At 43.1% G+C, this 18,183-nt stretch overlaps 1 protein-coding gene across 1 annotated transcript in view; it reads right to left on the reverse strand.

The window, feature by feature from the left end:
• Positions 1 to 18,183, reverse strand: part of CD96 (CD96 molecule) — a 73,875-nt gene that overhangs the window by 32,659 nt on the left and 23,033 nt on the right. Inside the window, exons 4-7 of the mRNA XM_033940235.1 lie at positions 15,933 to 16,134; positions 11,563 to 11,609; positions 9,861 to 9,948; positions 1,879 to 2,058 (exon numbers count right to left, since the gene is read on the reverse strand). Of these exons, the coding sequence (XP_033796126.1) occupies positions 1,879 to 2,058; positions 9,861 to 9,948; positions 11,563 to 11,609; positions 15,933 to 16,134 (517 nt within the window). The remainder of the gene's footprint in view (positions 1 to 1,878; positions 2,059 to 9,860; positions 9,949 to 11,562; positions 11,610 to 15,932; positions 16,135 to 18,183) is intronic.

Consider the following 18,183-nt stretch of genomic DNA (forward strand, 5'->3'; position numbering starts at 1 on the left):
AACTTTCTTAATAAGCAAATGTTGACAAATATCAGTATATAGAAGGAAAACATGAAAGTATTCAGAGATAGTTTAAGAGGAAGAGGGAGGGATGGGTAGGTGAGCAGGAGACAGAGAGATGACAAAGCAGTTTTAAATGTCTTTATAGTGGGAAACAACATTAAAAATTTTTTTTAAGTCCTGTCTGGTAGATGTCAAAATATTTCATCATTTTTAATTTCTTATGTTCTTGGATTGTCTTAAAGCTCCCTTTAGTGTTCTTCCCATAAAATCATTGGTGCAGTGGTCAGTTTACTCAAAGTGTTGTCCGACAGAGGTGACATCTTGGTTGGTTTTGCAATTTTTAATATATCTATGTAAGCTGATTATGGTCTTTAGCATCTGGCCTGTTTCACCAATATAACATGTAAGCTCTAGTGCAGACGTGGGCAACTCCGGTCCTCGAGGGCTGGAATCCAATCGGGTTTTCAGGATTTCCACAATGAATATGCACTGAAAGCAGCGCATGCAAATAGATCTCATGCATATTCATTGCGAACATCCTGAAAACCCGATTGGATTCCAGCCCTCGAGGACCGGAGTTGCCCATTTCTGCTCTAGTGGGAATTCTCAATCCAGTCCTTGGGACATACCCAGCCAGTGAGGTTTGCAGAATATCCACAATGAGATAAATTTGCATGCACTACTTCCATGAGACAAATTTGCATACACTACTTCCATTGAATGTGAATCTATCTCATGCATATTCATTGTGGATATCCTAAAAACCTGATTGGCTAAGTGGGACGTGATCATTGAAAATCCCTGTTCTGGAATAAGGAGTGCAGTATCGAACTGCAGAGGTGTATATTCACACTACCTCAGTCCATCTACCAAGGTTTCTATCATAAAATACAGAATTTTGCAAAATATTGGCCCCCTTTTATGAAGCCGCATTAGGCTTTTTTATCACCGACCGCGGCAGTATTAGCTCCGCCTCTCTTAGGAATTCTATGAGCATCAAGGATGCTACCGTCATGGCCAGCGATAAAAAGCCTAACATGGCTTCATAAAAGGGGGATTGTCTCATGCCCTGTATGGTTTTATAGATTAAAATATGTGACCACCATAGTCTGTTCTGTAGACGGGACCTTGGTAATTTCAAAAACTTATGTACTACATCAGTGTTCTTCAACCACCGGTCCATGGGCCGGTTCTGGTCCACAGAAATTTCCTGCCGGTCCACAGGGCCAGCACGTGCATCAGGCCCAAAACAGTGTTCTTCAACCGCCGGTCCACAGTGCGATCCATGTGGCGTTATCTTCGAGCCAGCTCCCTCTTCCTCACTGATTCAGTGCACAGAGCCACGGGCAGTGGCTCCTATGGGCATCCTGCGCCTGAACCGGAAGCCTTCTCTCTGACATTGCAACGTCAGAGGGAAAGCTTCCAGATGAGGCACAGGACGTGCAAGGTGCAATTAGTACTATTATGGGGGCAGGGTCTGGGGTGGAGATTGGGTAGAGATGGGCGGGGTCTGGCCCACGACTTATCCCCGTGTTCTTCAACTGCCGGTCCACAGACCGATGCCGGTCCACAGAATAATTCTTTTATTTCTGCCGGTCCAGAGGTGTAAAAAGGTTGAAAAACACTGTACTACAGCACCTCTGGCTAGTTCTTTGGTTGTTTCATCTAAGAGTATCACAGCTTGTAGAGGCTCCAGGACAACCATAACTCTGTCTAATACACAACTTGGGAAAAACTTTGCTTGAATAAATCTTTTAGTGAGACTGACATAATAATTTTCTAGTTTTACATTAGTAAGATGCAAAGAGATTCTCAGGTTTCAATTCAAGACTGAAAATCCTTCCACTAGTTGGCAATGAAATTGCAATTACATACATAGAGGAATGCTTATCCTTTCTGAAGAATTATGCCATGTTTCTATTCCAGGTATTGAAAGGAGAACTGTGCACCAGAAAGTCTGATTCTTGGCTAGCTGCTCGATGCTCAGCATTATCACCGATATTAGCTCGAAGAAGTCTTCCCCATCTCTCCTCTCCTCAGTGGCAATGGAGATCACTAGCAAAGAAAAAAAAATCCCCCACATTATCAGGAGTGAACATGGGGGGGGGGGATTTTATAAGGTGGCATCTATATGAAATGTCCAAAAAAGTGCCTGTTGTATGCCTGCTTTATATTGGTTTCCTAGTTTTCAGACATTCCTTCAAGATGGGTCAATTCTGTGGAATGCTTCAATTTCGAAGACTCGTCAAATGAACCTATGGTGTAAAAGCAATCAGTATCTCAGTCAGCTGAGATCATTACTTTGGTCACTATTGCTTAAGTATCATGCGATTAAGAGCCCAAATTCAAATTTGTTTGTTCAATTTAAGATTTACAGTACATTTTTGGGAACCTAGACCTTTACCAGCAACATAGGACGTCTCAAAATGCCCAAACGGATGTCCATGTCCTTGAAATGTCCAAATCCCAATTTTAGAAAGGCAGAAAAGGAATATCCAACACTGCAGTTTTTGGACAGGATTAGGGAGGAACCAAAATCAGGATATTCAATAGTGATTACTGAATGGGAAGAAACTTCCAAGCTTAATTAGGACATCCTAAATTAGACCTGTTTCAGTCACATCCAGGATACAAAAAGATGCTCTGACTGAGCTGGCCACTGACGGGATTAAAGTTTGCACCTCCTTAATCGGTAGTTGCTTTTCCCCTCTCTCTCCCCTGAAAGTGAAACTGAAAGGAGATACCAGCCCCACCTCATTATGCCCAAGTCACGCCCTGTTCCTCCTCCCAGCCCTGCCCCCTTCAACCTGTTCACGTGCTCGGAGCCGCGTCAGGAGTAGAAAGTTGCGCGGGGACAGAAATCCCACCCATCCCCGCCTGTCCCCGCTAGGATCCTCTCCATCCCCACCCGTGCTCGTCAGGATCCTCTCTGTCCCCGTCCATCCCCGTCAGGATTCTCTCCGTCCCCGCAAAGAATTACCTCCATCCCCGCCCGTCCCCATAAAAAGCAGCAATTACTTCTGACAGGATCATCAATTCCACAGTTTCTTTTGTGTTTGCGCTGCTGTTTTCCTTGTGGAATCTCTTTGGTGGAACCCTTTTTTTGTTTTCTGTTCAGGTAATTAACTTATAAACCCCCTCTTTTACTAAGGCTGACGTGTCCATTATATTATATGGATGAACCCTGCTTCCAAAGCCTTCCATCCCCGTGGGAGTCCCGTGTGCCAGAGGGGGGTCCCCGTGGGAGTCCCGTGAGTTAGGGGGGGATTCCCGCAGGATTCCCATGATCCCCGTTCCCATGCAGATCTCTAGTCAGGAGGGCATCTTCACATGCACAGGTGTGATGCATGCATGTGACATCACGCATTGCATCCGTGCATGTGGCAGATGCCTTCTCGGCACGGTCCTGAGCTGGAAGCTTCTCAAAACTCAGACTAAGTGCCGGTTTTTGAAAAGCCGTCCGGGATGCCCAGACATGTCCTCTAAAAAAGGACATGTCCGGATAAATCCGGACGCCTGGTAACCCTATACCAGGCTCTATGACAGCTTCTGGTATTATGAGCGTTCTAACAAAACAGGAAGCATGTCTGAGGAGCAGCCTGGTGGTTAGTGCAGTAGACTTTAAAACAGTGGTTCCCAAACATGTCCTCGGGGCTCCCCAGCCAGTCAGGTTTTCAGGTTATCCACAATGGATATTCATGGGAGAGATTTGCATGCAGATGTCTCTCATGAATATTCATTGTGGATACCTGAAGACCTGACTGGCTGGGGAGCCCCCAGGACAGGTTTGGGAACCACTGCAAAACAAGGGACCCAGTTTCAATTCCCAATTTAATTCTTAGTTTTATTTATTTTTATTGTGAGTTCTCCAGTAATGGCAAAATATCTACTGTACCTATGTACCTAGGGTTACCATATTTTTTATGGGGAAAAAGAGGACATGTGGCTCCACCCCCATTGTGTCCCAGCCCCGTCCCCCCAACCTCATCTCCTCTTCTTCCTGGAGCTCATGGCTGCATCAGGAAGGCCTCTGAGCATGTAAAGATGTCACATGATGATGTCACTTGCATATGTGCATGCATGTGATGCCATTGCGTCACAACCAGGAGCTATCCAAAACCCGGTCAAAGTGCTGGGTTTTCTAAATCCATCCGGACACCCAGACAGGGTTCATAGACAAAAGCGTGCGACGACAAAGGCGCAACGACAACCCAGCGCAGACAACTGAGCGCAAGGCAGAAGTGCGCCGAAGAAAAACAGTATTTTAAGGGGCTCCGACGGGAGGTGTTGGTGGGGAACCCCCCCACTTTACTTAATAGAGATCGCGTCGGCGTTGTAGGGGGTTTTGGGGTTTGTAACCCCCCTCATTTACTGGAAACTTAACTTTTTCCCTCTTTTTTAGGGAAAAAGTGAAGTTTTCAGTATAATGTGGGGGGTTACAACCCCCACAAACCCCCACAACGCCGGCGTGATCTCTGTTAAGTAAAGTGGGGGGGTCCCCCCCCACAACCCCCATTGGAGCCCTTTAAAATACTGTTTTTCTTCGCCGCGCTTCCGCCTTGCGCTCAGTTGTCTGCACTGGGTTGTCGTCGCGCCTTTGTCGTCGCGTGCTTTTGACCTGTCACCCCCAGACAGTCCTCTAAAAAGAGGACATGTCCGGGTAGATTCAGACATCTGGTAGCCCTATTATGTACCTAAATATACAAGCCACCTGCAAGCCTGAAGACTATTGAAGCGGTGTACATTCAGATATAGGTATTTTTCTGATCCTGGAGGGCTCACTATTAAAAAATAATTGTTGCATTTATGTGTTAAAACTAGAAAATGACACGTAGTTAGAGGTGGACTGTGGACCTGTTTGGCAAGGTAGGTGTCTAAATTAGGGTTGCCAGATTTTCCAATTGGAAAATCCGTACCCCTAGACCTGCCCCCAGGCCCGCCCATTCCGTCCTAGCCACGCCCTCCCGCTGCCTGTTCTTGTCGGACAGAGAGGAAGTCTGCGCATGCACGGATGCCACGAGATGATGTCACGTGCATACGCAAGATGTCATCGCATGGCAACCGTGCATGCGCGGATTTCCTCCCTGCCCGACACGATTTGAGGAGGCTTTTCAAAACCCAGACAAAGTGCCGGGTTTTGAAAAGCCGTCCAGAAGGAGGACATGTCCGTGGAAATCCGGATGTCTGGTAACCTTAGCCTAAACTGGACTTAGGCACTGGTATTTAGGCCAAGAAAACCTTGGTATAAATAGGGAGCATCTAAGGTTAGGTCCAGTTTAGGCATCGCTTGACTTGACTCTATAAACGGTGCCTACTTTAAGACTGGCATGCACTATGCACCGCATTCCTTGGTGCCTATGTGTTTGGCACCGTTTATAGGATAGCACGTAGCACCAGAATCGGTGCCCACCGTTAGGGTGCAAAGATGTACACTGAAACCTGGTCTAAATCCTTACATGTAAATTAAATGTGGATCCCTCAAATTCTCTAATATTAGTAAACAAAGCCCCAGCATTTTTAGAAAGATTTTTAATACCATACACTCCTGTAAGATCTCTTAGATCAGAAGAAAAATCCCTGCCGGTAACTCCCTCACTAAAAATTATTTATTCAAGGAGGGATTCGATCTTTTCTGTTACAGTTCCCCAAATTTGGAACTCCCTTCCTCTCAATATAAGAGAAGAAAAATTACCTACTAAATTTAAAGGCCTACTAAAAAGCTGGCTGTTTAAGGACGCCTTTAACTGACCCTTTTCATAATCACATTATCTCATTCCCTGGAATTTATCTGGACAAGGAACACTGTTGAGTAGAAATTAAGTGGGTACCGTTCCCCAACCTTTTGTTTCCTTACCCTTCCTTTTTATTTATTTTCGAATTGTATTTAATCCATTTCCCCCCCTCCTCTTCATCAGTGTTTTTACATCATAATTGTCTTTAATGTCCTGTTTGTTGGAAATTTTTTTATGTTTTCTATTTTTAATTTTGTAAATCGCATTGGATTTGGATACTGCGATTATATCAAATATTTTAAATAAACTTGAAACTTGAATGGCCCGATCCTTCCATGCCCCCTGTTCAGTTGCATGCAGGTGCATCTTTATAGTATAGCACTTAGCAAGATGTGCTCGCAAATCCAAATTGTTGCCAAGTAATGCCAATAATCAATTGTTACCGCCCAATTATTGGTAGTGATTGATTCATTATTTAATCCAATTGTGCATTCAAATTGGGTGCATACAGCTTTGGGTGTCATTTATAGAATTCAGGGGATAGTGTGCACCCTTTCAATAGATAAAATAATATAAACAACAATTTTTGTGGATTTTTTTTTCTGCTTGTTTTTCATTTCATGACGAACCGTCATGATGTGGGTTATATCATTGCTGTTTCCCATATGGTTACAAATGAATGCCCAACCATAGGACTTAAAAGTAAGGACTGTCCGCACAATTTTATAACAGTCATTTTCCTTATTAAAAAAACAGGCTATCCACATAGAAAAATGATTTTTAGAATTATCCCCAAAGAGTACAGCTGGTAATCTCATTATAAATGGATGTGCCAGGCATAATAAGTTACAGAGTTTAAAACTGCAGACCTAAAGGTTTAAGATCCCTCCTGAAAGATTATTCTAAATGTAGCCCAATTTTGTGGTTTTTCCTTGGTCTAGTGAGATACAGAGTGCAGTTAGAAACAGGTATTGCTTGTTGCTCACATCGCCACCTCTGACTTTGATAGTTATTTATATGATTGACGGTAGTTTTATTTTTGTTTAGTGATACCATGCCAGGATGTAGTTGAAGTGGCTATTGAAATGATTTGACTTTTATCTGGTTAATTCTAGGGTGGAGACCTTTGACATTAGACACAATAAATTTTATGATATCTTAGTTTGTTTCATATCAAAAATTGCAATCTGATTTTCTATTGTCCTTTAATATTTAATTTTTGGAAATCCATATAGGATCAAATAAATACAATTTTGGAAATTCTATTATCATTAACATATGATATAGTAATGTTTGGAATGCTAATAATGCCCAAAAGTCCAATAAATATAAACAAAAATAAATTGTTTTACATAATGACAGGAGTTGCCATACAGTTAATTAGAAAAAACTGTACAAATTGGGAAAGATTAAATTATAGTTTTTGGTAGGCATCCTTATGTCAAACATATAAATTAGAACAAATACAGGCAATACAATCAGGGCAATATAAGGAATTTAGGGAAGTTTGGGACCCATTGGCAAAATTTTGTAATGAATGAACACTTTTGAATATATACACCTTATCCTGTTAGCTATAACTGCACATCCAGGGAGGGGGGTGGGGGAGGGTGATTATGATATGATTTTGGAATTGTGATATGGGAATATGCAAATAATATTATTTGGTTTTCATGAGTGTGTTTAATAGGGGGAGGGAGGGTGGAGAAAATAATTTTAGGTTGGAAAAATTCTGTAAAATATCAGTGCTGTTTTTATAACTATTTTTGTATGTATTCCTATGCACACTGTTTTAGTTTCTTTAAAAATGAATAAAGATATTTTTTTAAAAAAATTGCAATCTGAGAATGCTATAAATAAAGTGGTATGTGATTTACACTGATCCACTTTGTCGACTGGAGCTTCAAACTGCACCAAAGAGCAGATTGCGCAAAATTTGTGTTTGAAAGGATAAATCATAAGACATTATTTGGGCACAGAAGAGACTGTGTCACTTTTGAGAGAGAAGGAGCAGCTTACGGTGAAGCTGGTTCTTTGATGTCATGGCAGGTCCTTAGGTTACATAGTACAGGCTGCACCATCTGTTCTCCCTGCCACATGAGAGGAACTAGCTACAGTGTACACACAGGGCCGAGAACATTGCCTAAACATGAGGCTTCCTGGGTTCAGCCAAGGACTAGTGTGTAAAATTTCAGGATAAGTCTGATGTTCTACAGTTTCCAAGGTCTCTCTGAGAAAATTACTGATTTGCAGTAATTTATGTGACACTCGTACAATTCTAAACCCAGAAGGGAAAGCCGTCAAATCTGAATGTTGCCTAGTGATGCCTTGTTGTTTGCAGATAAGACACAGGAAGAGTGTGTAAGAGGTGTGTTAAGAGTGTGTGTGCTTGAGGCGGGTTTGAAAACACTAAGGGTGCCAAGTGAAATATAAGAAGTTTAAGGTTTTCCTCGCCCAAAATGGGCCATAGCAATTAATGTGTACCTACGTGTGAGCGAGAGAGAGTGTGTCTGTGTTAGCGAAAGAGAAAACGTGTGTGAGTGAGAAAAAGAGATTGTGTAGCTGTGTGTATGTGAGAGAGAGGTGTGAATGAAGAAAAGAGTATGTGTGTGTGAGTGAGCGAGTGAAAGAGTGTGCTTGTGAATTAAAGAGAGAGTGTCTGTGTAAGTGAAAGAGAGAGGGACAGAAAGAGAGAGAGAGAGTTTGTCAAGTAGGGGAAGGTCTTTGCTCCAAAATTCCATGGTACTTCAATGCACAAATGTTTCTGGTATGGCCTTGTGCTGTTTCCCTTCTCTAGGATCCAAGAGAGGATGGCTATCTACACTTTTCTGATCCTCAAGGCATGCACTTTTCAGCTTGCACAAACTGAGCACACTCTGTGTCCTAAGATCAGGATGTCAAGCAGTGGTGTAGCTGAGGAGTTTGGCACCGGGGGCAGCGGCAGCCAGCATCACTATGCCGTGCGCCCTTCCTCTTCCCCACCATCTCAGCGCTTCCCCCAGGCTCCCATACCTCTTGAAATGTTCACCGTCGCAAGCAGCATTATCCACTTGCTGCTCACACCGGCCTCAGTTCCCTTCTGACGTCATGTCTTCTTCCCAGATGAATGATGCCGTTTGTGCCAGTGAACATTAAAAGAGGTGCGGGGGGGAGGAGGACAGGGAGGAGAAGAGGTGCCCGCACCCCCTCACAACGCCACTGAGGTCAGGCAGATAAAATGTAGATGAGCCTGCGCCTTAGGCTGTCTCAAATGAAGAAAGAGAGAGAATGTGTACTGGGAGCACTTGTACATGTTTTAAAATTAAGAGGATGATTTGAGAAGGCATTTCTGTAGGCAAAAAAGTGCTTCACATGCAGAAATACCCTTTTCTAACATTGTCCTCCAGATATACTGGTAGAAGTTCATGCATAAGCCTACACACATACACACATTTACTCACACCGAGGAGAAAGATTCCAGGGAGCAGAGTTTGGACCCATTTTTCATTGGCTCATGTACTTTTATGATCAATATTCAGTTGGTACAGCAATCAGTTTTTTGAAAATGCCAGCCTCGGCATTTTTTAAAAACAACATGTATTTTGTATAGTGAGAGACACTGAATTTATGAAGATACTGCTGACTGGCACTGGCTATATGGATAGCAGTGATATTTGCTGTCTTGCATAGCTATAGAAATAGTAGCTGAATATCACTGACTATGCATACAATGAGGAAGAATGCTCACCCCATCGCTGCGTGGATATTGCCAAGGATGTTTGTAAGAATTTTAAGCAGCACCATCTGTGTAGTGGCATTGAAAATTAACATTATGCATGCAAATTTTTTTGGGCAAAATTGCCTTGACCTAATAGCAGCTATAATTGTGCACAGGTAGTTTTGCCAGGGTAATTAATTTTCAAAGCAAACATCTGCAAATTAGCTCGCTTTTAAAACTGGTATAATTTGTATGGAACATTATAAAGTCAGCCCCTAAATATACAGTATATATATAATTCTCTCCCCCAACCAAGCTTTGCCCTCCCCATAATGCCCCCTTTTACTGCAGATAGATCTTTAATTGAAGCCTCTGAAAATTTACTCTCAAATTTTTAATAATAGTAAAATATATTAACACATTACCACCTTTGTCACGATGTAGCTCTACGTCATTTCTGTACCAGACAAGACTTGGCTTGGGATAAGCTTTTCTTACAGTGCAGCTCAAGCTAATCTATGGGGAAATTTGCACATGAGAGAAAATTCATGACACATTTGAGATGACTATAAAGGATAATTTATGTTCCTTTACCTAATGAAACTTTGACACTGAAACCAGTAGCAACAAAAACATTACAGGTAAACCATATGCACAGAATTATATGATGCACTTAATCTATTTGGCCTCAAGATGTCAGTATTGCCCCACATAGAACATGTTTTGAAAGAAACCAAAACTACAGGACCAGAGGGAGAGTGCAATGACTATGCTTAATTTTAACAAAGTTGCCCTGATGCCTCCTTACATCCATCTATCTATTATTTTGCAAAGGCTTTTGAGTCAGCATCTTCATTACTTCAGTTTTACTTAGGGCTCCTTTTACTAAGCTGCGGTAGCGTTTTTAGCGCGTGCTGCTGATTACCGCGCGCTGCCCCCCCCCCGCGCTATGTGAAAAAACTAACGCCAGCTCAATGGCGGCGTTAGTGTCTAGCGCGTGCGACATTGCAGTGCACGCTAAGCCCGCTAGCTTAGCTTAGTAAAAGGAGCCTTTAATCCAGAGCAAGTTTTTATCTTTCTTTTTAACTTTTGTTGTTTTCCTTCCCTTTCTACCTTTAATAAATTGTAAATCTTTCTCTATATCCTTTTTCCCATTTGTATGTTGTTTTTGTTTTTATTTGTTATATGTTTATTGTTTTTAGAAATGTTCCCCTTTGCTTTTATATTGTAAACCACTTAGATATAACCTTTTTGTTCATATTTGCGGTACATATCAAATAAACTAAACTGAAACTATGGAGGGGAGGGGAGGAGAGATGGAGGGTGTAAATATTCATCCTGAAGTTTTGGGCTGCTGATGGCTTTATCCCTGGATATTCAATGCCAAATCATGTCTGGACACCAGCTCTGAACATCTGGCCATATGTGGCTAGACTATGTTGTATAACAAAACAACACAAACTTCAAATGGTATTATATTCACAAAATATGAAACTATTGAGAACCATTTGCACAATATCAAAAATGGACATTGCTTCTATATTCCAACTTTTAAATACACTACTTAAATAATTGAATTTAGTAATTTAACTGTTGACTTTTAATCACATTACATTAATTAACTTATAATGGGAACAAGCCTCAGACTTAAGAGAACATGTTTCTCAAAATGGGATTGCTTAAAGAGAGAAACACTTTACTCTCTTATCTCCTTGAAACATCATCAGCTATACCCCACCTTCCCTACCAATATAGATAATTCAAATATTTAATTCTCTATTTATTTATTTTTTTAAAAGCTACATTACATTCATTTTTTTAAATAAATAATTCTAAACACTATACCTCCTCTTTTATTAATTAATTAATAAAAGAGGAGATGATAGTGTTTAGAATTATTTATTTAAAAAACTGAATGTAATGTAGTTTTTTAAAAAATAAAAAAATAGAGAATTAAATATTTAAATCTTTAAATCTTTAGTGCGCGCTAAATCTTTAGTGCACGCTAAAAACGCTAGCGCACCTTAGTAAAAGGAGCCCTTAGTTTTAGGAGGCCTGAAGGCTCTGTTTGAATATTCCTGCTGGCTATTTTACATGCCAAAGATTCTTGACCCATAAGAAATGACTTACCTCACCGCTGGAGATGTTTCTAATGGTGAGTGAAATCTCTGGTACAGCTTAAGGTAAGAAAAAAAATACAAAAAAATATAATTTCTGACCGTGAATCAGTATTTTGTAGGGGAGGAGGCTGGTGATGAGGACAGTTCAAGGGTATTAGATGCCCTATGCAAACCTTCAGCCTTTCATGCCTCCCCGCAATTATTATCATGCTGCTAGCTCAACCCCTCGAGATCTTCATAATGAAACTTATCAATCATGATTTTTCTAACATCACCCAGCCCACAACAATCCTGTAAAAAAAAATCATAATGCATAATGCATAGATGGAAATCACACTTTTAAATGTTAAACTTTGTTTTATATGTACATACGTAATGAAGGCAATTTCCAAAAGCCATTTACCCGGATAAATGGCTGTTTATCCAGATAAATAGCCTATCTGAAAATTACCCACTGTCCCTGCAGGTAAAAGTATATGCCGATGATCCTTTGAGTTTGTCTAGCTGTCAGGATCTATTGTTTTGCTATGACTTCATCTGTTCTTTGCTGCTCCTTAAAAGCTACTGCCCTAGGCAGCTGCCTAATTTGCCTAAAGGTTAAGCCAGCCTTTTGGGGATGGGATCTGTAGTCTAATTTTACAGGATTTTTATTTATATGTGGATGTGAAATAATTATTTGTAATGTACAGTGTACAGTATGTGGATCGAGTCACTGCCAGATAAAAACCTTGCTTGAATAGGCATTAAATAAACTCTGGAGACACATTCAACATTTAGGAAAAATATTTATCAAAAGTTAATTTAGCAAATAGAAACAGAGTAATGTGTTTGTTCAAAATGCAATCACAGGACAGTTCCTCAGTGTTTCTCACTATAACACTGTGTTGACATTTTCAAACACATTTGGCACCCCAAGACCCTCAGAGGGTCACCATAGATTGAGCCAAAGGGAAGTCAATGACACCGCATTCTAGAAGCATATTATTGGCATTTTAAAGTCAGTATAATCTGAATTACCGTATTTTCTCGCATATAACGCGCGCGTTATACGTGGTTTTTACATACCGCGCATACCCTTGCGCGTTATACGCATGAGCGCGTTGTACAAAATTTTTTTTACATAGTTCCCCCCCCGACATCCGATTCACCACCCCGCAGGACCGCTCGCACCCCCACCCCGAAGGACCGCTCGCACGCACCCGCACCCGCATCCCCACCCCGAAGGACCGCTCGCACGCACTCCCACCCACACCCGCACCTCCACCCTGAAGGTCTGCTCGCACCCCCACAGCCTCCCGACCCCCCCCCATCATGTAGAAGCTCCTTCCGGTGTCCTGCTGCTTCCTCTTGGCGGTCCCGACACCCGACACGATCGGGGCAAGAGGGAGCTCAAGCCCTCTTGCCCCCCCTGACTCCCCGACACGATCGGGGCAAAAGGGAGCCCAAGTCCTCTTGCCCCGCCGACTCCCCAACTCCCCGACAATATCAGGCCAGGAGGGAGCCCAAGTCCTCCTGGCCCTGGCGACCCCACCCCCACTAGTTGTTCGGGCCAGGAGGGAGCCCAAACCCTCCTGGCCACGGCGACCCCCTACCCCCACCCCGCACTCCATTACGGGCAGGAGGGATCCCAGGCCCTCCTGCCCTCGACGCAAACTCCCCTCCCCCCAATGACCGCCCCCCACCCCCAAGAACCTCCAACCGCCCCCCCAGAACCTCCGATCGCCCCCTCAGCCGACCCGCGACCCCCCTGGCCGACCCCCACGACACCCCCACCCCCCTTCCCCGTACCTTTGTGTAGTTGGCCGGACAGACGGGAGTCAAACTCGCCTGTCCGGCAGGCAGCCAACGACGGAATGAGGCCGGATTGGCCCATCCGTCCCAAAGCTTCGCCTACTGGTGGGGCCTAAGGCGCCTGGCGCCTTAGGCCCCACCAGTAGGCGGAGCTTTGGGACGGATGGGCCAATCCGGCCTCATTCCGTCGTTGGCTTCCTGCCGGACAGGCGGGTTTGGCTCCCATTTGTCCGGCCAACTACACAAAGGTAAGGGGGGTGGGGGTGTCGTGGGAGTCGGCCAGGGGGGTCGCGGGTCGGCTGAGGGGGCGATCGGAGGTTCTTGGGGGGGGCGGTCATTGGGGGGAGAGGGGTTTGCGTTGAGGGCAGAAAGGCCTGGGATCCCTCCTGCCCGTAATGTAGTGCGGGGTGGGGGTAGGGGGTCGCCGTGGTCAGGAGAGTTTGGGCTCCCTCCTGGCCTGAACAACTAGCGGGGGGTGGGGTTGCCAGGGTACCAGGATATGGAATATGCAGGTAGCTGATTTGCCCTACTGCAAATGCAAATGGGAGAAGTATATGGAAACACGGAAGGGAAAATTGTCTTTTTGTCTCTTTTCTGCCATCAATTAGCAGACTGATAGCTCAGCACTCTGGAGTCTCGGACGTGGGTTATTTCAACCATAGTGGTGAGGCCTAGAGGAAAAAAAGTCAGTACTTGGGAGGTGAGAATCTATTCTCTGAATATCTGCTTGACTAGGATTAACAGTAATCAAGGAGCAGAGTGGAAGTGTGGAAGATACATATTTGAGGCTTTAGCGACAATCGCATTTGCCGACCTGATGTATTAAATAGCTCACTGCCTGGTTTTCTGCACAATCGCTCATTCCCTGATCTGACCATGCAATAAGCTGCTTAATATTAAAATGCCATGTAAACTAGTACAGCGATTGATGCTCTAAGATAGCTTCCCGATACACTATAATCAGGGCCCGATGCACTAAAATCAGGGAGAAGTCAAAGGCCCTGAATGGCTCAGTCAAGCCAATCAGGGCCTTAGATTCCTCCCCCTTGTGTTATGTGATGCATGGGGAGAAGCCTAAGGCCCTGATTGACTCAGACGCTTAAAGCCCCTCCTGGGGGATGTGTGTGGGGGGGAACACCTGGCGCGGGGTGGGCCTTTGGTGGCAGGAGGGAGTGGGCATCCCTCCTGCCATTTCACTGCTGCAGGGGATGGTGTGGTTGGCATGGCAGGATGATGTGGGCATCTCTCCTGCCATTTGGCTACCACAAGGTGGGGGGGGGGATCACCATGGCAGGAGAGAGTAGGCATCCCTCCTGCCAATTTGCTTTCATGGTGGGGTGGGTTCAGCATGGCAGTAGGAAATTGGTATTCCTTCTGCTGTTTTGCTGCTGCGGGGGGGGGGGGGGTCGTGGTGTTGGTTCATCAGGGAGATCCATCATCAGCAGGGGAGGGGATTGCTTTTTTTTCTTTTTTTTTATGGGCCAGATATTGTGCTTGTGTAATACGCATAGCATCTGTGCCCATTAAAAAAAGAAATGAAAAAGCAATCCCCTCCCCTGCTGAAGACTTCATTTAGTTCAGTGCCTCATAAAACATCCCATGAGCAACACATCTAGCAGAAGGTACCTAAGGGGTCAACTACACCTGGAAGTTTACAGTAAAATAAAATAAACTACCCACACCTAACCAGGAAATCAATCAATCAATCAGAATGGGGTTATCAGATGTTGAAGCCTGGCCTAACATTTCCCTCCCAGAACCGGGTAACTTGGCAGCTGAGCTAGTACATTGTTGTAGTCAAGTTTTCAAAATGATTGGGGGGGGTGCTAAATTACCCCTTCCTGGACACAAAGGCTTTCTTTTACGAAGGTGCGCAAACCGATTTAGCACGTGCTAAACGCTAACACGTGCACATTGTCTCCAGCTTACCGTTTTCCTCATTTTGTGTTGCATAGACCATCAAGAGAAGCTAAAAACTTCTACTTATTTGCTTATCCAAAAATTAATGTGCATATAAGACCTTCTTAGATAGGACTCTAGCATTTCAAGCTGGTAGGCAACAATCTTGGTTAGCAAGCTATGATATCCTATTGCTGTTTTCGGAAATTAATTAAGACCACTTTGTTCGATAAGTTTATTTCTTAATAAGAGTTTTATTATTGAAATTCTATTTTACAAATATTTGTATTTTTTTACTCTTATTGTATTTTGCTGATTGTCCAGCTCTTTTTAGTCTAAACAGCCTAGAACTTTCGGTTATGAAGGTATAAAAGAATAAAGTTATTATGATTATTAGTCTATGGATGCATTAGCGTTTAGCGCATGCTAATTTGATTAGCGCGTGCTAATTGGTCGGCGCACCTTAGTAAAAGAGGGGGTAAGAGTTTGGGCCGCTCAAGCACTCACAGTACCCACATAGCTGACTCCTAGGCTGGAAATAATGAAAACAATCCTTACATTAATTGCGAACAAACATCACGTTTTCACATTCTTTACAGATACAATGATTCCAACCGTTGGGACTCTTGGAGTGTCCTCTAATCTGCAAGAGAGTGGGTCATTTCTATTAGCATCCTAACAAAACCTCACCAAAAGCTTTGAGGGTGGTGGTGCTCTTTACTTTCTTTTGATGGGTTTCTGTGTAGCAGGAGAAATTCCTTCCATCATCTTGCGCTGTGGCAGATGAAATGCTTAGTGTATCATTTCCACGCAGATGAATCCGTTCGTCGTCTAATGCCAAGTATGAGTGGTGTTCAGAGCTGAACAATACGGTTTCCCTTCCATTCTCTTCCTGCTCGAAACAAAAAATGAAGTAACATCCTTTCTCTTGTTCTATTTTATTTGAGCTTTGTTAGATTAGGCCAAGGGTTAATTCTGACTCTGCTAATATTTTATAAAGGATTTAAGTTACTATGGATTAAATGATATTGACTGAGGAGGTAATTCTTGGAAACTCTGGGTGCTGTTTGCATGTATAATTAGCAGTCTAAGATGTGCTTGTGGCAATTATACATGTATGTGGCAAAATGTAAGGTTTCAAACATACAGAAAGCAGGCATTCTCATAGTTTATGCGTACTTTTACCCAGTGGCATTTACACTTGTTCAGAATCACACACGGCCCTCACTAACTTGTTACATGGACCATGGATTTGAAGAAATATGTGATGGCTGAGGTTTGAGTCTCAAATCCACCTCACCGGGACAAAGTTTGGCTTTGCTGAAGTTTGGTTGTAGATACATGTATTCCCTTCATGTGAAAACACTTAGGGCTCCTTTCACTAAACCGCTGAAGAGCTTTTTACTGCGTCGGAGCATTTACTTCACCTGCCTGCGGTAAGAAGCTCTTCCACGGTATAGTAAAACCCAGCGTTATTTTGTATGTTTATAGAAATGTTTTTTTTTCCTCTCTTGTGCATAGCACTACACAGATTGGTTGTATGAATTTATCCCTGCTGTTCCCACATTAGTTACCAACTTTTCGTAAAACTTTAAAAACTTTTCTATTTCCGAAATTTTGAACAGACTCTTCAATATAAATAAGGATAACAAATGTGCCTTAATATCTTGTTTCTCCTTAGTTTATATAATCTTTTGTAAACCGAATCGAGCCCCATTGTTGGGAAGAATCGGCATATAAGATCAAGGATTGGATTGAATTAGTTTTGTGCCTGTGTGCCTATGTTTTCTTTTTTTTTCTCACTTTCTTTCTTTTTTTTTTTTTTTGGCTGGCAGCCTTTTTCTGTTTTGAGTGTTCCAGTCAATGAGAGCAGTTCTGCAGCAGTTTATTCCAGCATTTTGCAGTCCTAGAAATTCTAGGCTCACCTTTTGTTGAACTTTTCTTTCCTGCACCTGCTGAGGAGATCAGACCTCCTGGCACCAGAACCTTCCAGAGATTTGGGGAAGTCTTTGCAGGAGGGATAGATGTAAGGGATGAGTAGCCACTAGTGGCACAAGCGAAGTGAACTTTCCCCTCCCAGTTTGCTGCCAGAAATTGTCTTTGGTCAACTCCCGCCTTGGACCATACGTCTCAAGAGGGAGAACCCCCTTGATTTTTCCTGCCATGCCTGAAGCAGCTCACTGATTTAGAAGCCAGCCTGTCATACGTCAATGGCTGGCAACAAAGGCACTTGTCACACGTTGGCAAGGGCTCACAGGGAGATTTAGGGACAAGTATCAGAACAGGTGTTGCTGACTTGTTTAGTGAGGAGAAATGGGGAACCATCTCACCACTTATTAGTCTCTGACAGAGGAGAGAGATGATCATTTGGGGGGCTTGCTGAGATATCCAGGCGCTTTATTATATACCATTAGGATTACATACTCGTACACACCAAGGTCTGGCATTGTGCAGGCTGCAGAGTCTTAATGTCTGATTGCAGGAAGATTTCAACAAGCCTGTTGTATCTAATCTATCAAGATACTGATTAATGGACTTTTGTCATCTGTTTTGGGAACAGCATAGGAGAAGTGTGCCGAGAGGAATGGTTGTTATCATTTATAAATCATGCCATCGAGGGTTTGACTGGAACTGTAACATCTCTAATTTATTAAATTGTTAGAGAGAAGAAGGAGAAAATTATGTAAATATCTTGGCCACCTGTATAAGGAACTCGTTATTCTTATGCTTCATCAGCTGGAGTCAAAGTAAAGTTCAGTTCGGTTCAATGTTACAATGGATGTAGACTTAGTTATACAGGGTACAAAAAGTCTGGCGTTGTTCTTGCAATCAGCCTGCCAGGTTATACCTGAGTCTTGCCCTGATCCTGAAGAAATAAATTGTGCGCCCTTGTTTCCCACATTCCCAGGCTTATACTAGGCAGCCGCCTAAGTGCCTATAC

Source organism: Geotrypetes seraphini, chromosome 4, assembly GCF_902459505.1.
Source record: "Geotrypetes seraphini chromosome 4, aGeoSer1.1, whole genome shotgun sequence".
Taxonomy (NCBI): Eukaryota; Metazoa; Chordata; class Amphibia; order Gymnophiona; family Dermophiidae; genus Geotrypetes; species Geotrypetes seraphini.